The sequence below is a fragment of the Ambystoma mexicanum genome, chromosome 12, assembly GCF_040938575.1.
Source record: "Ambystoma mexicanum isolate Mex_15411 chromosome 12, UKY_AmexF1_1, whole genome shotgun sequence".
Taxonomy (NCBI): Eukaryota; Metazoa; Chordata; class Amphibia; order Caudata; family Ambystomatidae; genus Ambystoma; species Ambystoma mexicanum.
In genome coordinates, this window is record NC_090936.1 from 1,039,276,701 (window position 1) to 1,039,299,724 (window position 23,024).

General features: G+C 46.2%; 1 protein-coding gene across 1 annotated transcript in view; it reads left to right on the forward strand.

Moving 5' to 3' along the window:
* The window catches only part of PAX4 (paired box 4), a 465,469-nt gene that overhangs the window by 428,529 nt on the left and 13,916 nt on the right, over positions 1-23,024 (forward strand). The window contains exon 9 of the mRNA XM_069629565.1: positions 21,165-21,300. Within this exon, the coding sequence (XP_069485666.1) occupies positions 21,165-21,300 (136 nt within the window). The remainder of the gene's footprint in view (positions 1-21,164; positions 21,301-23,024) is intronic.

Consider the following 23,024-nt stretch of genomic DNA (forward strand, 5'->3'; position numbering starts at 1 on the left):
GAGGGTGGGGAATGCATGGTGGGGTATGCTTGTAAGTTGGAAGGGGCTGGGGTTGGAGGGTGGGGAATGCATGGTGGGGTATGCTTGTAAGTTGGATGGGGCTGGGGTTGGAGGGTGGGGAATGCATGGTGGGGGTATACTTGTAAGTTGGAAGGGGCTGGGGTTGGAGGGTGGGAAACACATGGTGGGGTATGCTTGTAAGTTGGAAGGGGCTGGGGTTGGAGGTTGGGGAATGCATGGTGGGGGAATGCTTGTAAATTGGAAGGGGCTGGAGTTGGAGGGTGTGGAACGCATGGTGGTGTATGCTTGTAAGTTGGATGGGGCTGGGGTTGGAGGGTGGGGTATGCATGGTGGGGTATGCTTGTAAGTTGGAAGGGGCTGGGGTTGGAGGGTGGGGAATGCATGGTGGGGTATGCTTGTAAGTTGGATGGGGCTGGGGTTGGAGGGTGGGGAACACATGGTGGGGTATGCTTGTAAGTTGGAAGGGGCTGGGGTTGGAGGGTGGGGAATGCATGGCGGGGTATGCTTGTAAGTTGGAAGGGGCTGGGGTTGGAGGGTGGGGGATGCATGGCGGGGTATGCTTGTAAGTTGGATGGGGCTGAGGTTGGCGGGTGGGGAATGCATGGTGGGGGAATGCTTGTAAATTGGAAGGGGCTGGGGTTGGAGGGTGTGGAACGCATGGTGGGGTATGCTTGTAAGTTGGATGGGGCTGAGGTTGGCGGGTGGGGAATGCATGGTGGGGGTATGCTTGTAAGTTGGAAGGGGCTGGGGTTGGAGGGTGGGAAACACATGGTGGGGTATGCTTGTAAGTTGGAAGGGGCTGGGGTTGGAGGGTGGGGAATGCATGGCGGGGTATGCTTGTAAGTTGGAAGGGGCTGGGGTTGGAGGGTGGGGAATGCATGGCGGGGTATGCTTGTAAGTTGGAAGGGGCTGGGGTTGGAGGGTGGGGAATGCATGGCGGGGTATGCTTGTAAGTTGACAGGGGCTGGGGTTGGAGGGTGGGGAATGCATGGTGGGGTATGCTTGTAAATTGGAAGGGGCTGGGGTTGGAGGGTGGGGAATGCATGGTGGGGGTATGCTTGTAAGTTGGAAGGGGCTGGGGTCGGAGGGTGGGAAACACATGGTGGGGTATGCTTGTAAGTTGGAAGGGGCTGGGGTTGGAGGGTGGGGAATGCATGGCGGGGTATGCTTGTAAGTTGGAAGGGGCTGGGTTGGAGGGTGGGGAATGCATGGCGGGGTATGCTTGTAAGTTGGAAGGGGCTGGGGTTAGAGGGTGGGGAATGCATGGCGGGGTATGCTTGTAAGTTGAAAGGGGCTGGGGTTGGAGGGTGGAGAATGCATGGTGGGGTATGCTTGTAAGTTGGAAGGGGCTGGGGTTGGAGGGTGGGGAATGCATGGTGGGGGTATACTTGTAAGTTGGAAGGGGCTGGGGTTAGAGGGTGGTAACCTTTGGGGGGGTATGCTTGTAAGTTGGAAGGGGTTGGGGTCGGAGGGTGGGGAATGCATGGCGGGGTATGCTTGTAAGTTGGAAGGGGCTGGAGTTGGAGGGTGGGGAATGCATGGCGGGGTATGCTTGTAAGTTGGAAGGGGATGGGGTTGGAGGGTGGGGACTGCATGGTGGGGTTATGCTTGTAATGTAAGGCGAGGGTCAGGATGGCAGGGCTGGGGGGTGTTTTATATGGGTGGGTAACTAGAAGGGTGACACAGGGCATATCGTAGGGTGTTGCAGCACAGGGGTAGACTCCCCACTACCCCCTCCATGTGCTTCGCCCATGGTAGGGGGTGATGGAGTCCAAGTGTAGTAATGGAGGATAGGAAAAGGGAATACAGGGGGGAACCCCCTGAAAGGAAGAATGCAGGGGGTGGTATTGGTGGAGATGGAAAAGGATGTGTAGTGATTCCTTTTTTTAGCGGGGGCGTTCAATTGCATAGTTCGACCACCTGGGGTCGAGCAATATGAACTGCTCAGAGGGGTTGACAGGGGGCGAGTAGTTGGAGGGGCAGCAGCTGTGGCTGAGCAAAAGACCATCAAGCAGTTTGTAGTCTATGTGTAGACATACACCCCACAATGAATCTGCATCACAGAGCACAATTCAACTGGACCATGGGATGTAATGTATCATCAACACAGGGAGTATAATATATTTATCCATACCCTGGGACACAAGCATTAGGGGTACATATAAGCAGCACCACAGGGCATCATTGAGCCGCACCACAGGGCATTATTGAGCAGTACTGCAGGGCATTGTTGAGCAGTACTGCAGGGCATTGTTGAGCAGCACCACAGGGTATTTTTGAGCAGTACTGCAGGGCATTTTTGAGCAGTACTGCAGGGCATATTTGAGCAGACTGCAGGGCATTGTTGAGCAGTACTGCAGGGCATCATTGAGCAGTACCACAGGGCATTTTTTAGCAGTACTGCAGGGCATATTTGAGCAGTACTGCAGGGCATTGTTGAGCAGTACTGCAGGGCATCATTGAGCAGCACCATACGGCATTTTCGAGCAGTACTGCAGGGCATTTTTGAGCAGTACTGCAGGGCATAATTGAGCAGTACTGCAGGGCAGGGCTTATTTGAGCAGTACCGCAGGGCTTATTTGAGCAGTACTGCAGGGCATATTTGAGCAGCACTGCAGGGCATATTTGAGCAGCCTACTAGCGTAAGAGAGCAGTCCATTGACATAATTGTGCAGCTCCCCATTATTATTGACAGTATCCAGAAATATCCGAGAAGCGAGCAGATATATATCAACTGCACCATGGCATAGCACATACATGACGTCCCTGGCATGCAGTATGATGGAACGGCAGCACCTTTCCTCATGTTAGAAGACAGTGTGGTGCTATTTCACTTTCTGGCATAGGAGTGATGATGAACTGCTGCTCACTGGCACATGAGCTATGATGCCCATTATACGCCCTGGCACAGTATTTAGACAGGTATTCTGCCTCCTGGATTTATGATGGGCATTTGTTCCACTGAAGCACAACGTATCAGGGCCCATTTATTATGGGGCAGGAGCATTTGCCTTCTGTGCATTCACAGTTTTTTTTTTTTATAGAAGTATAAACATATTTTCTGTTGCAAATCAACGATACCTTTTGCTACTGTGACAGATATTTAAGTATTAGAATATTTAATGTGCCCCTCCACATAATTGCTTCAAGAATCTATGGATGCTTACTCTGTGGTAATATCTTTCAATATATGCAGCGGCTCCATCATTTTACATTTGTTCTGTGGAGCGACATTCCCAATCCATCAAAAGATCTTTGAGAGTGTGGGACAAGATTACAGCAATTTTCAGGATTCATTTTTGACCCGTTTTTTACTTTCAATAAATAACACGTGAGGCATATCTGAAATGCTCCAGCCGCCCACATAAGGTGGTCTGCCAAACAATGGCCTGGAAGGAAGCAGCCGCAGCGAGGGGTAGGCCTTCCTGAGCCCTACCTTCTGGTTCGGCTGGGGGTAACATGAGCTGCAGTACACAGACACTACTCGCACTACATCCTAGCTATGCTGGGGTAACATGAGCTGCAGTACACAGACACTACTCGCACTACATCCTAGCTATGCTGGGGTAACATGAGCTGCAGGTCACAGTCACTACTCGCACTACATCCTAGCTATGCTGGGGTAACATGAGCTGCAAGTCACAGACACTACTCACACTACATCCTAGCTATGCTGGGGTAACATGAGCTGCAGGTCACAGTCAGTAGTCACACTACATCCTAGCTATGCTGGGGTAACATGAGCTGCAGTTCACAGACACTACTCGCACTACATCCTAGCTATGCTGGGGTAACATGAGCTGCAGGTCACAGTCAGTAGTCACACTACATCCTACCTATGCTGGGGTAACATGAGCTGCAGTACACAGACACTACTCGCACTACATCCTAGCTATGCTGGGGTAACATGAGCTGCAGGTCACAGTCAGTAGTCACACTACATCCTAGCTATGCTGGGGTAACATGAGCTGCAGTTCACAGACTCTACTCGCACTACATCCTAGCTATGCTGGGGTAACATGAGCTGCAGTACACAGTCAGTAGTCACACTACATCCTACCTATGCTGGGGTAACATGAGCTGAAGTACACAGACACTACTCGCACTACATCCTAGCTATGCTGGGGTAACATGAGCTGCAGGTCACAGTCAGTAGTCACACTACATCCTAGCTATGCTGGGGTAACATGAGCTGCAGTTCACAGACACTACTCGCACTACATCCTAGCTATGCTGGGGTAACATGAGCTGCAGGTCACAGTCAGTAGTCACACTACATCCTACCTATGCTGGGGTAACATGAGCTGAAGTACACAGACACTACTCGCACTACATCCTAGCTATGCTGGGATAACATTAGCTGCAGGTCACAGTCAGTAGCCACACTACATCCTAGCTATGCTGGGGTAACATGAGCTGCAGTTCACACACACTACTCGCACTACATCCTAGCTATGCTGGGATAACATTAGCTGCAGGTCACAGTCAGTAGTCACACTACATCCTAGCTATGCTGGGGTAACATGAGCTGCAGTTCACAGACACTACTCGCACTACATCCTAGCTATGCTGGGGTAACATGAGCTGCAGGTCACAGTCAGTAGTCACACTACATCCTACCTATGCTGGGGTAACATGAGCTGCAGTACACAGACACTACTCGCACTACATCCTAGCTATGCTGGGGTAACATGAGCTGCAGGTCACAGTCAGTAGTCACACTACATCCTAGCTATGCTGGGGTAACATGAGCTGCAGTTCACAGACACTACTCGCACTACATCCTAGCTATGCTGGGGTTACATGAGCTGCAGTACACAGTCAGTAGTCACACTACATCCTACCTATGCTGGGGTAACATGAGCTGAAGTACACAGACACTACTCGCACTACATCCTAGCTATGCTGGGGTAACATGAGCTGCAGGTCACAGTCAGTAGTCACACTACATCCTAGCTATGCTGGGGTAACATGAGCTGCAGTTCACAGACACTACTCGCACTACATCCTAGCTATGCTGGGGTAACATGAGCTGCAGGTCACAGTCAGTAGTCACACTACATCCTACCTATGCTGGGGTAACATGAGCTGAAGTACACAGACAGTACTCGCACTACATCCTAGCTATGCTGGGATAACATTAGCTGCAGGTCACAGTCAGTAGCCACACTACATCCTAGCTATGCTGGGGTAACATGAGCTGCAGTTCACACACACTGCTCGCACTACATCCTAGCTATGCTGGGATAACATTAGCTGCAGGTCACAGTCAGTAGTCACACTACATCCTAGCTATGCTGGGGTAACATGAGCTGCAGTACACAGACACTACTCGCACTACATCCTAGCCATGCTGGGGTAACATGAGCTGCAGTACACAGTCAGTAGTCACACTACATCCTAGCTATGCTGGGGTAACATGAGCTTCAGGTCACAGTCAGTAGTCACACTACATCCTACCTATGCTGGGGTAACATGAGCTGAAGTACACAGACACTACTCGCACTACATCCTAGCTATGCTGGGATAACATTAGCTGCAGGTCACAGTCAGTAGTCACACTACATCCTAGCTATGCTGGGGTAACATGAGCTGCAGTTCACACACACTGCTCGCACTACATCCTAGCTATGCTGGGATAACATTAGCTGCAGGTCACAGTCAGTAGTCACACTACATCCTAGCTATGCTGGGGTAACATGAGCTGCAGTTCACAGACACTACTCGCACTACATCCTTGCTATGCTGGGATAACATTAGCTGCAGGTCACAGACAGTAGTCGCACTACATCCTATCTATGCTGGGGTAACATGAGCTGCAAGTCACAGACAGCAGTCACACTACATCGTAGCTATCCTGGGGTAACATGAGCTGGAGGTCACAGTCAGTAGTCGCACTGCATCCTAGCTATGTTGGGGTAACATGAGGGGCAAGTCACAGTCAGTAGTCACAATACATCCTAGCTATGCTGGGATAGCATGAGCTGCAGGTCACAGTCAGCGGTCACACTACATGCTAGCTATGTTGGGGTAACATGAGTTGCAAGTCACAGACAGTACTTGCACTACATCCTAGCTATGTCAGTGTAATGTGAGCTGTAGGTCAGAGACAGCACTCGCACTTCATCATAGCTATGCTGGGATAACATGAGCTGCAGGTCACACTCAGTAGTTGCACTAGATCCTAGCTATGTTGGAGTAACATGAGCTGCAGGTCACAGACAGTACTTGCACTACATCCTAGCTATGTCGGTGTAGTATGAGCTGTAGGTCACAGTCAGTAGTTGCACTAGATCCTAGCTATGCTGGGGTAACATGAGCTGCAGGTCACAGTCAGTAGTCGCACTACATCCTAGCTATGTTGGGGTAACATGAGTTGCAAGTCACAGTCAGTAGTCACAATACATCCGAGCTATGCTGGGATAACATGAGTTGCAAGTCACAGTCAGTAGTCGCACTACATCCTAGCTATGCTGAGAGAACATGAGCTGCATGTAACAGTCAGTAGTGCCACTACATCCTAGCTATGCTGGAGTAACGTGAGCTGCAGGTCACAGTCAGAAGCCGCACTACATTCTAGCTATGCTGGGGTAACTTGAGCTGCAGGTCACACTCAGTAGTTGCACTACATCCTAGCTATGCTGAGAGAACATGAGCGGCAGGTCGCAGTCAGGAGTCGCACTACATTCTAGCTATGCTGAGAGAACATGAGCTGCATGTAACAGTCAGTAGTGCCACTACATCCTAGCTATGCTGGAGTAACGTGAGCTGCAGGTCACAGTCAGAAGCCGCACTACATTCTAGCTATGCTGGGGTAACTTGAGCTGCAGGTCACACTCAGTAGTTGCACTACATCCTAGCTATGCTGAGAGAACATGAGCGGCAGGTCGCAGTCAGGAGTCGCACTACATCCTAGCTATGCTGAGAGAACATGAGCTGCAGGTCGCAGTCAGTAGTCACACTACATCCTAGCTATGCTGGAGTAACTTGAGCTGCAGGTCACAGTCCGTAGTCGCAATACATCCTAGATAGGTTGGGGTAGCATGAGCTGCAGGTCCCAGTTAGTAGTCCCTCCTGCACAGCTGTTATGAATTCCATCCCCACTTTGCCAGACTTGCAAAATGTGCTAAAAAGGCACCCCCTCTTTCTTGATACAGCACCTGCAATGGCTTTCCCCCGCCCTTGTGATTCCCCACCCTCTCCCATGTCCTGTACATAGATGTATATAATACATGGTAGCCTGCAATATCCGTATAAAAGCCTGGAAATAATGTTTTTATTACAGGCTATTTGTGACATCACAACTGCCCTGTAATAAGAAAATGGCATAATAACTGCTCCTTAATCAGTTATTAATCTTCATTTGTCAGGGTCAGAATTCCAGATGTCACTGCAGCAGTTAATTAGAGCAGTTATAAGCTTTTGCAATTCCTTGCTTGTTAAATAGTTTTCTGTGACACTTTACAGTGATGATTTACCAGGAAACTGTTTATGGTAGAATGTTTAATGTGTGCACTGCTGAAGCTTAGCACGTATGAGCAAGAAGCTGCGTGTTATTTAAACTTATCGCAAGTATAAAAGGAAAACGTTTTTTCAATGCATTTTATCAAAATGTATAAACAATTTTTCGGCAACACATTCTAAGCTGAATAGTAGCCCTTTTAAATCCAAACAAATTCTACATTGATTATATGGGTCACCAAATGAAGATCTCTTACATTAGATTAAGCAAATGGCTGGGGATAAGAGAGGATGAGAGTGGGTGGCTATGTACTATAAGTAATACCCTGTAGCGTGTGTAAACAGTATATTGCAAACCACCCAGGTGTTCTGTGGCCTTATAAAGGAATTCGGCCTTCGGCCTCATTCCTCTATCTGGTCACAGAACTCCTCCTCTTATAACGTATAGTAGGAGTACTTTATCCCATATATAATGTGAATGACCATCCTCCATTATATGCAAGTACTCCACACTATGCATTGTAATTCCTGCAGGTTTTAACCTTGTCTGTGCTGGTCCCTCTCGCTGCCCCACTGCCTTGCCTGGTAAATGCACCTGGCATTGCTGCCTTTGTAATATATTGTAAGACACCCACACAGGGAATGCATAGACAACCATACGTGCTCGCGTGTAAAGCTCCCTGTTGAAACTCTCCTTGCTATTCAAATAAAATACCAAAATGAATCTCCTATGAAGCCAGGCCACCGCACGCTGACGGGGCCCCCTTATTCCAGACTTTGGCTGGACCATAGAGTCACAGGGCATTGCCGGAAGGGCTGGCCGGACAGGTCAGTCGACTGAGGGCGCTGTCGACTTGATCGTGTTAACCAATGTCACTGACCCACTGATCCACAAATATCCGCAGAATGTGGGCTCAGATGCTTCTTTAATAGTTTGACGTCAAAAGTCGCAAATTGTGAATGGCACATGTGGGAGACTTTATTTTCATGTCCATGACTGGATTCTTAGCAGTCCTAACCTGCCTGATTCTCACCCTATCAGAAGAGAATTTCCTGGGAGATTACGAAAAATAGCTATAAAAAGAAAACCATGCAAGGCTTGCGCATGCATAAAACTGCCCACGAAAGTGCATGGTGACAATCCGCACAGTTGACGGACACACGCACAACACCAGCTCGTACAGGTTGATGAATCGGCCATTTGCACTGTAGTGGGAGGGGTGTTTTCACTTGGGTGGTTAATACATCCAGTATGTATTGTAATGTAATGTAATGTACCAGCATTTATAAAGAGCTACTAAGGCCATCCGCATCTAGGAACTAAAGAAACAACGTGGGCTGCTGAAAAAGAAAAGAGGCCACACCCTCACCTCCACCAAACTTCAACTGCTACAGAACTAAAAAAGATAAGTCTTCAAAGCTTTGCTAAATAATAGAACTCATTATTAAGTCTATGTAGTTGCAAAGGTGCTGCGCGGCTGAATTAGGGAACATCAAACTAAACCACTGATCTCTCAACAAATGGTGGCAGTTAGATGAAGGTCCTCTGGTAAGGGCCGGAGGTTGGAAGCTCCGAATTCAGGACCCAGCAATTGGAGCGTGGAGAGTGCAAACAAAAGGATGCGCGAAGCTGTTCCCAGAGCGCTAGAGCGTTGGCATAAGGATAGTAAATTGGGGAGCGAAGCAGAAGCAACCTATAAACTTAATACATAAAATAATGAAACTGAAAGCAGTGGGTCTTTGCAAGCCCCTGAAGTCACGGAAGAGCTGAGTAGAGCAACTCAGAGCAAATAATATATCGATGTCAGAGTGAAGAACGGCCTGGGGCAGAAGAAGAGTAACGTTAACTCTCGGGAGGATAGCTCAGGGGCAACACACTTGCCTTGGAAGCAAGACGACCCTTAGCAACAGCGATCCCTGGGTCCGTGCTTAGAAACCTCTGGATATTTAGGTGGGAAAAATTTAGATGGGAAAGAACCTGAGCGTGAAGTACCAATTTGGTAGAGGAGAATGGTTGTAAGTGTCTAATTTTCCCTTATTTGCGCAACTAAACCCGCCATCCATGAGAGGGATACGATTAGCTTTTAAGAGGAAAGAAAACCATAGTGAGATAGAATAAGGGCAAAGACCTTAGAAGAGGGAGTGGCTGGAAAAAAGACAATTTCCATGTTAGTAGGTGTCGTGTCTTCCCTGCAAGATTTAAGTGAAAAGAGAGTTTGAGGAGCAGAGGCTTTGCTGGGTGGGGGGGGCTAAAGGGGCTATAGCCCTTGGTCTTTTGGTTGTAGCCCCGGATAGAAGCTCAGGGGATACAACCAAAAGGCTATAGCTAGCCCCGAGTCTGGCCAGTCCCGACATTAGATCAGCCCCTGATCTTTTCCAGGCCTAGCAACACCCCTGGTTCAAGCCACACCCATTTATGCCTATGAGAAGACATGTATGAGGGACTCCTACAGGAGGAAGGGGTTGGCCATAGATAGCAAGTGAAAAGTAGAAAAGGAATGAGAGAAAGGAGTAATTTAGAAACAATCTTGAATATGGTCATGGGTCTTGCCTATGCCTTTCACTTTGTGTCTGAGGACACAGGACACGAAAACGTGCAACGAAGGTGGGTTTGGTGGCAAGTCATCAACCACAGAGCAAGTAAGAACCTCTTCTGTTGATTCCTGTATCACGCTGCCGCCCGCTACCAGTACCAACTTGGCTTGCTAAACACTCATTCTGGCACTGCGTCTCACATTAGAGGAAAGCCCAATGCCTCCGTAATGGTGCAGATGACGCCAAGAGCATTTCATTTTCATCGCGAGTAATTCATGTCCTGTGAGTTCACTAAGCCATCCTCATGCCTCTCACATCTTTGTTTCATCAAAATAATCAAGCTGATCTGGATAGCTAAGAATAAATTAAATACAACTGTGTGTTCTCCTGCGTAATAACCAATTCACACCAATCTGAAATCAGTCTATGAACTGATCATCCAACGACATCAAGTCTGAAATGGAAACTGAAAGAGCGGCTCCATTCTGCTGTGCACCTCCGTTCGATAAGTAAGACCCCCGGTGCTGGTGCCCACATAGGAGAGGTAGGTCGGGTGATTTGAACATTTCCTGGAAGCTCAGGATGAATATTATTTGGACACATTTGCTTGCCGTCTCTTCAATCGTGTGGAGTATGAGGTGGAAGACCTGATCCCCCACCTTCACACCGGAATAGACAGCCTTTTACACAGAGCTAAAGAAAGATTTGGAAAAAAAACTTCAACCCGCTCAGAAACAGAGACTATGAGAGACATATGTTCAATACTGAATGTCAGATGCCTGGAGATCCCATTGGCATGTTTGCCACTAGATTACGCAAGTTAAAAGCTCATTGGGACTTTCATAATTTCACCATCCATGCATCATAGGAGTTTGCTTTATTAATGAAGAAACCTAAATGTGGAGGTCAATGGTATCGATGTGGTCAACCACTCACCTACAAACGAGGTTGCCCGCCAAGGTGCAGAGCTAGAGCAACTGGGATGAAGAAAGTCATTTTGTTAAAATCTGTAAATTGTCTCCTAGATCTCACCAAGAGAAGAACACTGGTGATATCAAGCGTCAGACTCGGACTATAACCACTAAGCCGCCATCTCAGCCAACTTCTTAGTCTGAGGTGATGTCAGAAAAAAACATCTATAAGATGGCCTTATACAATCATGGGCAAGATTAAGACGTAGAAATCCTGGGTGGGGAGCAGCAAGATTCCTGGTTGATACAAGAACATGTGTGCATATCAGAGAGTGAGAAGATGGCTGCTAAACCACTGTTATCTTGTTCGAAACTGCAAGTCTTCCCGTGGGTTGCCAAGGGTCTTCTGAAAAATCGGCTGAATACAAATTGTTCGAATTACAATTGACCTTTTCACAATTGACCGAATTGTGAACGTCAATTGTAACATATATGCGGGGGGAAACCCCCTACAACCCCCCACCCAACGCAAAACCCCCCTAAACCCTATATATATATATATATATTCAATGAAAAAACGTTGTTAAAAGGGACGTTATGGTTAAGTTGCGCTACTAAAAACCTATCAAATTCAGTAAAAAAAAACTTTGTTAAAGGGACGTTATGGTTCAAAGTAAAACCGAAAAACCCCTGAAATTCGGCAGTTATGGTAAGATAAGCAACCATAACTCGCGCCACTGTGCACTGCTAACACTAACACCCAGGACATCTAAGATGACATCACAAATGTCATTGATGACATCACATGTGCATTTACTTTTCATGAAAACTCTGATGGAGGGATTCTTATAATGTTGACCAAAAAGTGTCAAGGATCAATTGAATAAATATCATGAGCTAATTAGTGCATTAAGCAATGCATTGATATAAATAGCATGCTATTATGAAGTTATATCCAGTATACTAAGCAGCTCATGCAGAAACCTAGGCAGTGTGTGCAGTATACATGATGAAGGTGCAATATTCATAATCTTGCCATGTAGAATAATGAAATGATAACTGCTTTCTTATTAGAGTTTTGCGTACTGTGAAACATGTAATAAGTAGCTAATAAAACCCACTTAATACATAAAGACATTATTACAGACAAAACACAAAGAGACAACACACATACAAATATGAGCATATACAGGGACAGAGAAGTAAGCAAAAAAGCAGAAGTAGTAGCAGAAAGAGTTCATAACCTAACTTATTATCTTTATGCAGAGAAATGATTGCTCTGTTTCAAAGCTGCTACTTACTGTATGTATGTGTATCAAATGATGTCAGTGAACCCTAAGGAAAGGAGTGTGAGTACAATGTATACAAATATGAGCATATACAGGGAAGGTATAGTAATAAAAATAAAACTATGAGAAAGTGCTTATAACTCTAATGATTATCTTCATGCACAGAAAGGATTGCTCTCTTTCAAGCCTGTGTCTTCCGCTATGTATATATGTTTCATATGATATGACTTGACCCTAACTCTACAAATATAGTACCTTTTCAATTTTTACTTCCTGACTGTTACTGAAGAAAACTATGTGGTTTAGATATGTCAGTAAAGGAAAAAAAGGGAGAGCCAGCCATGTGATGTCATCAGTGATGTCATCAATGACATTTGTGATGTCATCTTTGATGTCCTGGGTGTTAGTGTTAGCAGTGCATGGTGGCGCAAGTTATGGTTGCTTATCTTACCATAACTGCCGAATTTCTGGGGTTTTTCGGTTTTACTTTGAACCATAACGTCCCTTTAACAACATTTTTTTACTGAATTTGATAGGTTTTTAGTAGCGCAACTTAACCATAACGTCCCTTTTAACAAGGTTTTTTCATTGAATTTCATAGGTTTTTATTAGCGCAACTTAACCATAACGTCCCTTTAACAAAGTTTTTTTTACTGAATTTCATATGTTTTTAGTAGCACAACTTAACCATAATACCCCTGACTTTATATACATGTAACATAGAACATACTGAACCCCTAGCTAGTGATGTCGATGTCCGCGGACTACCGCCATGTCCGCGAACATATCGAAAATCTGAGCGTGGTGAATGTAAATTTAAATAGTGTGCCCCATTTCCCCTTTGAGGTTGGCTCTGAAAAGAGACGTTTGTTTGGGGGTTTTTTGCAGATGCTTGACAGACACCTGTTATTTTGTATTTTTTTTTCTTACTTTACTCCTAAAATCTTCACATAACCTTCTCCAAAGCAACCCTTACATTCCAAAACATAATAGCATTTCCCATAAAAGATAAGGAAATGCCATCTTCTTTAAAATAAACAGCACTACTGGAATCAATATTCTCATTATTACAGAAGAACATACCAGCTCTAAGCATGAAGGCACACATGCCTCGGTTAATTACACACCTAGCATTGTTTTGCTGAGGACAAAAAGCTGAACTATTGTCCCATATTGCCCTAGGTACTAATCCAGAAAAAATTACTTTGGCATTTGGAAGGATGTTCATTACTGCTTGAACCAAGTGTTCCAAATCTGCCAACAAAGTAGGGGCACTGACATAGCCCAAATGGAAAGCACCATAGTGCAAAACTACCACACAGGGACTGTTCATCCTGCCCATATCTTCACAAACTTGTACAATTCCCTGTACATTGCAATCAGGCACAGTGCTCCACACCACCTCCACTCTTTTAACATCAAAATTCTTTGCAACATGCCTGCATTGAGAATACTGTTGTAAACCATGCGCAAACATATCTCCAAGCACCAACACCCTGACTTTCTCCACTTCTGCCATCTTCACTACACACAGTCTCTTTGAACACAAATCCACAACCTCAACATCTGATTGGCTGATCCCTACAGTCTTCTTTCCATGCTGGATTTGCTGGAAAACCCCAGATGTAGCACGCCATGTCTGCGGACCGCGTAACTCTTAGACAGCCCTTCTACCATTTCCACTTCACTCTCTGTGCCATTCCCTCATTGGATACAGCTAAGCAGGCACACAACACGGAGAACGTCCTCAGAACACCCCATTTTGTTTATTTTCAAACATTTCAGGACACCGCGAGTGTTCTTAGAACACGTTCAACTTGCCAGCGAACAATACGGACAACGTCCTCAGAACACCCCCATTTTCTTTATGTACAAACATTTCAGGACACTGCGAGTATTCTTAGAACACTTTCAGCTTGACAACGAACAATACAGATGTCTTCAGGACACCCCCTGCGAACATTCCAGGACCCCACAAGTCTTCTTAGAACACTTTCAACTTGACACTGAATCCATTCTGTTTATTTACGAACATTTCAGAACAGCCGTGTTGTCCGCAGAAAAATCGAACACAACAAAAGCATCTAGCACATAAAAAAAACAGAACATTGAACATATCTCATACTCCCCCACCCTCCCCAAACACTCTTACACACCAACACACTCCACTAAATACAATTTTTAATACAAGTTTCACTGCGCTGTCTGCGGTCGTCGGTGAATGCAAGATGGCGGGCGCCACAAAAAATCGGACGCGCTCCACGCCCCACGCCGTCCAATCAGCGAACACATCGCATGTTCGCGGACATCACGCAAGCCGCCCGGCCAATCAAGGCACTGTCCGCGGAGCGAACCGGAAAGTCCGTCCGCAAAGCGAATGGAAACCACTAATTTTTTTGCCTTACATTTTGGTCACTTAAAAAATAATACTGGACGGATTTACACCAAATTTGCAAAAGCACGCTTTCGGGAGCAAGCAGCCGCTGCTGCCGCAAATTTGGTGTAAATCCGTCCAGCGGTTTGGGCTGTAGGCGTGGCAATTTTTTTTCCCATTATGTCTATGGGAAAAAAAAACTTTGCCCCCCCTGGACCAAACTTCTCCAAACTTTGCAAACCAATTCAGAGTGGGCCATATACTTTTTTTGCAAAGTTTGGTGAGGATTCGTCCAGAAGGAGCAAAGTTATAAGCCGCCCAAAAAATGCTCTTCCTAAGGAAACACCAACTTAACCATAACTACATGGACGCTACTCCGCGTCCATGTAATATATATATATATATATATATATATTCAGTCAACTGTGGCCCTTTAAAATTGGTCAATTGTTTCATGACACAGCTGTGATACAAAAATAACAATATCAAGCGAGGTGTGTGTGCTTCAGGGTGAGATTCTGTGGAGCAATTTACGTAGGCGCCCTAGGGCTCAAGCAATAGGTATAGCTACTATTACCATCTTAATTAAACATTAACACCCCATCATAGCATAACGTTTCGCACTATTAAAAGGAATTGGGAAGCTTTGCGGACACAGGTCATGTAAGGCACTGGTGAAGCCTTCAGGCTTGTAGTTAACATCATTGTCAAATTCCCATACACTTGCAGCCACAAGTAGAGTAGGAAATCGATACATTTCTCTGGAACTACCTAATCGAACCAACCTCTGCTCTGACCATATGGATTTCCCACATTATTGCTTTCCTGAATCAACACCCAATAGATGACATGCACCAACAGAGACAATGAGAGGGAAAGGCATCCTTGAACATAAACAAATGTGAATTCGATAAACTTGAACTGAAATTCTTTGCCCATGTCTTCTCATATAAGAGCATGCATATAAAATAAAAAAAGGAATACATTAACAAATACCAGCTCGATCAGATGTAAGCGATGTTCCCTCGTTCTTATTGTGGCCAATGCGTCAGAGCCTTTGCTACTACCAGCATACCCTAATAGAACTCACAAAATAGGGCATACCCTTTAGGTGGACAAAAGAGTACGCACATGCATTCAGGCAAGTTAAGCAGGTCATCATCGTTGGATCCTGAATCCCACTTCAATTGTTCTCTCTTTACAGAACTTACTGTGGACGTCAGTCCGGTCCGACTAGGTGATATACCGGTCAGCACAAGCCGGGCCAGGATTCTCTGAGACATATGGTTGCATATGCGAGCCAAAGTCTATCTGACGTTGAAAGGGTCTACTCTGAACCCGAGAATGAAAGGTTAGCAGTGGTGTGGGCATGTGAACATTTGCAAATGTTTCTGTTCGAGAAAATGCTCACAATTGTCACGGATCAACAGACTTTGGTGGCAAGATATGGTAATACAAAATGCAAGTTACATCTGCGGTTTGATGGTGGTGTTTACAACTTCTGGATTATGGTAGTGTCATTATTCACAAGCTGGGTAAAGTGTTCAATCCAGCTGTCTTCATCTCGAAGCACCCCATTGAATCTGTTCGATCTCAGCCAATGGTAGATGAAGCATACATTACTTTCCTCACAGATACCCTGACTCCTGAGCCAGTGATGCTCAAGCAGATAGCAGAGCACATTAGTGCTGTTCCTAGTTCATGCAAAGTGATGGAGCTTGTAAGAATTGCAGATGCAGACTAACATACCCCTTCAGCCTGTTCCATGGAGACATTGTTCGAGAGGATCTCATTGCCTAAACAATGTGCAGAAGCACGTATCCACGTCTTCGGAAGGAATTGTCATGAGGGCCTCTTGGATGGTCATACCTACTACTTGTAGTTGAGATAACACATGAAGGCCACAGAGGGACAGTGGCCACCGAACGGCACATCAGAGACTCCATGTGGTTTTTGTCGCTCGATACAAGGGTTGAGAAGTTTATAGGTGCCTGTCATCTATGTCAGTGCTTTCAGAAACCGGGCAACCGAGAACCTTGTGCATGCTACCCTTATCAGATGTTGTATAGATTAATGTAGCTACAGACTTCTTTCTACCACTCAAGGACACCAAATATTAATACACCTGTATGAATACTCCCGTTTTCCTGGTGGTTCATGTCACTCCCTCAATAGCAGCATCAGCTGTGCTTCCCATATTAGATAAGGTATTCTCAGCATGGGCAATTCCGAAGATCCTAAAAACTGTCAATGGTCCATCATTTAATGGGCAGATGTTTGCATGGTTAATTAAACACATGGGGGTCACCTACAGAAGGATAACTCGTCTATGGTTTCAAGCCAATGGCATGGTGGAATGGTTTATGAGTAGCCCAAAGAAGGAGATTCAACACAGTGAAGCCATGTCACTAAAGCAAGCTCTGTGTGCCATGGGCCAGGATATTTGCTCTTTACCTTATAGCATCACAGGGAAATGACCTGACAAGATACTGTTTGTGAGAAAACAATGTACACAGCTCCTAATGCCTCTTTATTAGCTGATCCAAAGATCATGGTGAGGTGTGAGAAAATGAATCTTACAATGCAGATAAAGGATATGACGATTGCAGATGACATGCAACACCAAGTCTAAATGCTGGTGACAAGGCCTTTGTTTGTGTACATCATACAAAGAAACCATATACCTCTTTCCTCTTTCTCCCAGCTGACCATAACACACGTCAAGGGTTGCATGGTCACTGCCAGGACATCGGACCAGGTAATCAAAATAAATGTATCTCATTTCAGGTAATTTGAGGATGAAGGACTTACAGTGAGCCATGTTGTCAATAGGATGTAAATATGAATGACAGAAATGTGGCAAAGTTCCAAACTCCTCCTGGTGAGGTCTGTGAGGACAATAAGGAAACCTATGAAACTCATTGAAGAGAATACAAACCTCCCGCTTATTTGCAAAATCTTGGAAAAGGTAGTTGCTACACAACTGCTCACCAGAATCAAACAACTCCACCTCCTAAATAACTATCAGTCAGGGTTCCGCCCAAAGTGTATCATCAAGACAGCAAACATCCAGGCAGTGGATGATGCTCTCCAAATCATGGAAAAGGGTGACTCGTGCTTCCTCCGCCTCCTTGACCTCTCGGTTGCATTAAACACCGTCAAACGCTGCATCCTCCTCTCCCTTCCTGCTGGATGGTATTCTCTGGCACTGTCCTGAATCGGTTTACCTCCTACCTCTCAGGCAGACATCAGGCTTTCCAGATGAACTTGTGTTCTAACTGACTCCAGGTCTCCTGCAGAGTCCCCCATGGCTCTATCCTCTCACCAATCCTTTTTAACCTTTAATTAGATCCTCTGGGCACTCTTCCTTCTCAAAGATCCCAATCTAGCCATGCACCAATACGGAGACAATACTCAGTTGTACATGAGAGTAAATAGCGCACAGGCCATCATTCGTCTTCTGCGATTACCTAGCCATCACCCAGTCCTGGATGTCGACTGCCAACCTCAGACTAAACCCATCCAAGACTGAACACGTCCTCAGTGGTCAGCCCACTCAAAGACAACTTGTCCAACAATGGCTCAATGATATGCGCCTAGAAGGATTTGATCCACAGTCCTCAGACTTAGAAAAATACTTAGGCTTCACCATTGACAGTAATCTGCACCAGTAACACATAGCCAAGAAGGCCCAAATAGCCTGGCTCACAATCTCTATCCTTTGAAAAATCAAGCCCTTGATCCTGCTACAGGACTTCCAGACCGTAGTGCAGGCCTTGTTGTCTCACACATTGATGGGGGAAATGCTCTCTTGACAGGGATCCCAGTTGCTCACTTGGCTCCCCTAAAAGCAGTCCACCATGCTGCAGCATGTCTTATTACGGAAGCATGGAAATTTGACTGAATTAGCCTCATCCTACGCAAACTACATTGGCTTCCACTCCAAGCCAGGAAACTGTTCAAGACTGCATGTATCATCTACAAAGTCACAAGTAGCACACCAGCATACCTGGTGGGTAAGCTCCACATATCTGGTGGCACACGCTCTTCACACAGAAAATTTCCCAACCAGCTTGTATCACAATTCGTCCACTAAGAGAGTACCCGAAAACAATCTTTCTCATTTCCATCTGACCAAGGACTAATTCCAATGGACGCACATATCGACGCACAGACCTCACAATACTGCGCTAGTGTTAAGATGCCAGCCCAAATGCCGGCTGCCCACACTCTGTACACTGCTCTGCTGCACTCGAGCTAGGTCCCCACTTTAAACAATACAATTAAAATGTCTTTTGTGTCAGCTTGGGGAAGGTGTAGTGTCTTCTCTGCAAGAGTTAGGTGAAACAAGAGCTTGATGGACAGGAGTTTGAACCATTAACTGTTAGAAGAGTCACTACAAGATGTGTGGTAGGGACTCTTGCAGGAGGAAAGTGTTGGCCAGAAAAAGGAAGAGACTGTGATAAAAATCTGGTGAATCAAAATTGGGAAAAATATGCCCCATGGCTGGGGATCCAAATAATCAAGAAACCATCTTGAATATAGTCGGTGTCCTGCCTGCCCCTTTCACTTTGTGTCCTTAAGCCACATGAGACGAAAGTAAGACTGATAGACAAGTAATGCTTTCAAATGCAAAATTCCAAAACCTACAGGCAAGCAGATAAATGTTGATGTAGAGGGCATAGACATGTGTATGAAACTCAAATCAGGCAGTTATGGAGGATAACGGGGTACTACCTCATGTGGCAGTATCATCGCACATAGTGCTCCATCGCAGCACGACCCCGTCAAGGTGGTATTTGTATATGGACACCAACGCCTACTCTTTCCTTATGTTCTTCAGCTCTAAGCTTAGAGAAATAAAAAAAAAGTGTCGCAACGAGTGCTCGTCAGGATGTCCTACAAATGAATCAAAGTCTGCCATCCAGAAACCTGTTGTAACCTGATTCCTGTCCTTAACCTATCATTGTACAGTAAAAAGAACACAAAAGGTACAATAAGGGCCTTTGCCCAAACAAAAGAATGGTGGCTGGTTCCAGACCTCACTGTGATTTCGCTAAATCAGAAAGGGGCTTCTTGCCCCATTGCAGAGTTCAAAATAAAGGCACCCAATGACTCTTCCACCATCACATCCTGGTGCTGTGTATTAGTTTTTCATCAGTCTGTCTCTACCTGGGTTGCCAAGTACTTCGTCTCAATCGCGGGTCGTCCTTCACTCTTGGCAACCGCCTGGTTTGTAAGTCCACACCAGGTACTCTTTTTGGACTCCACACCAGAGAATCTTGTTGTGCTTTCTCCACTCAGGTACCTCCTGATGTTTAACCACCCCTCGTCCCCGGGGTATCAGTCTCTGGTTTTTCTCAGGCCACCATGGTCTTGGTTTCTTTAACCCAGCCTTGGGGTCAAATTGTCCTCTCTCCATTTTGGGGTCGCATTCCTATTACCCCACCTTTGCGGTTGGTTGCTCTCACCCCTCCCTGCAGTTTGGTTTCTGTCACCCCGTTTTCGGGTCTCCTTTTTGTCAACCCACCTTGGGGTCGGGTTTTTCTCACCCTGCTGTCTGACTTCTCTTACCCCACCTCGGGGTCTTGTCTCTCTCAACCCACCATAGGATTTGGTTTCTATAACCCATTTTTGGGATCTGGTTTCTCACACCACACTTTGGGGTCTGGATTGGCCTTCTCCGCCCTATCTGTTCCGTGGAGCAACCATGTACCTTAAGTCTTGGTGCGGTGCTCCTCCAGCAGGCGCTCAGGTGCGTACTTGAGCGCCTGCTGGAGGAGCACCGCGCCAACATGGTTTCTCCCTTCTGGCTTCCTCCAGGGGTTCTGCGTATGCTAGAGCTTGCACTCCCTTCCCACCATCTTCCTGTGGGACTTCAGCATTGGATCCAGAGTTCATTGCTCGTTCACTGCCCTGGCTACTCCACTATGGGAGATTCTCATGTGCCAGGCTTCTCTGGTCCTGTCACTGGCAGGATTGATGCGCGTTCTGTGGGCTCGACTGCAAATCGATGCTCTGTTCTGGGTGTTTTCTCGCTTCTCTTTGCCACACCTCCCAGGAGGAGGTCTTTCTTCCTCTGCAGCTCCGCAGGCTTTTCTCCTCCTTAGGTCCAATGCTGATCAGGTCTTTATCTTCCACGCTACGAGTTGGTAGGCTTATTTCCCATTCTTCTTTCCAAGTTGATGATGGTACCTGAGAAGGGTCAGAAACTATACAAGCCATTTGTGTAGGAAGTTGTAAGTTATTATACAAGTTAACTCTGAGATAACCAACACAACTATTAGCTTCCTGAGACAAGGGAGCATAGCACATATCCATGTTTAGAGATTGCCTGTCCTCTAAGCAGGGGATTGGGGGGTAACCCCAGTGGGATCCGGTTTGCCTGGGCCAATAGGGGTTGTTATGCTTAGCGGGTTTGCCTCCCTTGAGAGAAGGGACGAATTCCTTGGATTCATGACAGTGGTTATGATGACTTACCAAGTTGTGGAACAGTGTACAGGTGCAACTGCAAGAAGAATGTACAACATCTGATATATTTAATTTCCCCATTACTCTTGTGTTCCCTTACAGCCCACCCACACCTCCCACATCGCCCAACAGATGATGGAGGCCACAGTTACCAGCAGCTTCCGTCCTTATACAACCTCTACAACAAACATGCTTCCCAGAGTCTGTCTGCCCTGTCCAATGGAAGAGTCCTGCTCAGGTAATTTACTGTGTCATTTGTATAACCTCTTTCACCATTAATATGGTCACAAAGCGCTATAGGTTGAACGCCCTTGGGGGACCGTAGTCCGGTTATGGGAAGAAATTCGAGGAGGTGATAGTATGCGTGTGTGCATATTGGCCAGTACGATGATATGAGGGGTGGCCAAGTCCCTGCAAGCCCCCCATGTCGAGCTGGCATGCAGATGGATGGAGATAAGTGGTCTAGGGGGGGGGTATGCGAGAGCGGGAGAGAAATTATGCGTGCAGCTACTTATTGAAGTCTTGTCATGACGGTAGCTGCATTCTTATGGCAGAGGTGTTGTGCAAAGTGTCTTCATGTGGTGTATGATGGCAGGTGCGTGCGGGTCTGTGGCCGTGCCTTTGGCTAGTTTTCCATTGCATGGAGAGTGAGGGGTTAAATGCATTGTCTAGATTTTAAACAGCACCCCAGGATTAATATGATGGCTAACTCTGAATCAATTTACTATAATTTAGAGGTTAAATTCTGTATGATCTAGGATCAGTGCCTAGATTACCATCAAGATTATTCTAGAATCAACATCTAACTGCACTGCACGTTCTTTAGATTCAAACCTTGGCTAACATACTTATTTTCACTTATATTCAGTATAATGCTAGATTCTTCAATAAACTTAGATCCCTAGAATAGTCTGTGTTTATTCTGCGTTTACCTAAATTCAGTGCCATGGCTACATTCTAAGTTCACCTGAAAATGAATATAGTGGCTGCATTCCGCAAGGACTTCGTTAAAGTGATGGCTACTGTGAGATACCAGAAGTAAGGTTCGGACAGATTGGTGGCATTGGATATAGACTGTTATTGATCACGTAAGGTTGGGAAAAGGCCCCTCTATCCCTAAAACTAAGAAGGAGTTGCCTGCCTAAAAAGAACTAGTGAAAACAGTCAAGATGTCAAAATAAAATAGTCACAGTCGTGTCCCAAAACCTAACTCTAACCCTAACACTTTTGACTTAACCTAATGCACTCCCTTGTGTGCCCCGTCCTTAAAAAAATGTTGGCAGAAGCTTCCTGCCCAGCCAACTATCGCCACATCTCCATCGCCCCTTTCCTGAGGAAACTGCTTGAGAAGCTGGCCCTGCACAAAAATAACTCAAACATACTGAACTTGTTGGCGGTATTCATAGTTGCTTTCTTGGATACAGATCACAAACTTGTACTGTTTCTTCATAACATCTCGCCTCTCTGTTCTGCCAAGCATGAGTTTGTTTTGATACGTTTTCACTTTGTCTCAGGGTCCCAGACCCATTTACACTCAGTCTCTCATGGCTTTCTATGCTTTCCTGGACCTCCAGCACCCTTCTCTCTGCACCCGTGCCTGTTTCCTATGGTAGACGACTCTCGGGCAGCAGTGCTTCGCTTAGAGCGTCCATAGATGTTCGGGTGGCATTTCTGGTCAGCGGTGTCCGTGCCGCTTGTTCTTCGTCCGGGTTTGGTTGCTCGTGGACGGTCTGTCCACGCGTCGGCTTCCCCTTCTCCGAATGAGGGTCCACTCCCTGGTAGCAGACTGGATCATGGGACGCCTGAGGGTTCGCTGGGGCAGCGTGTCTAGGAGGTCCTCCTCCTTGGGTGGGCTTCTCGTTCCCTTCGTTCGGCTTCCTCGACTGTGGTCCCTTGCACACCAGCTCTGTGTCTCCCGCACTTCCTGGCTGGTAGTTGCCTCTCCCCTCATTGGCTTTGCTC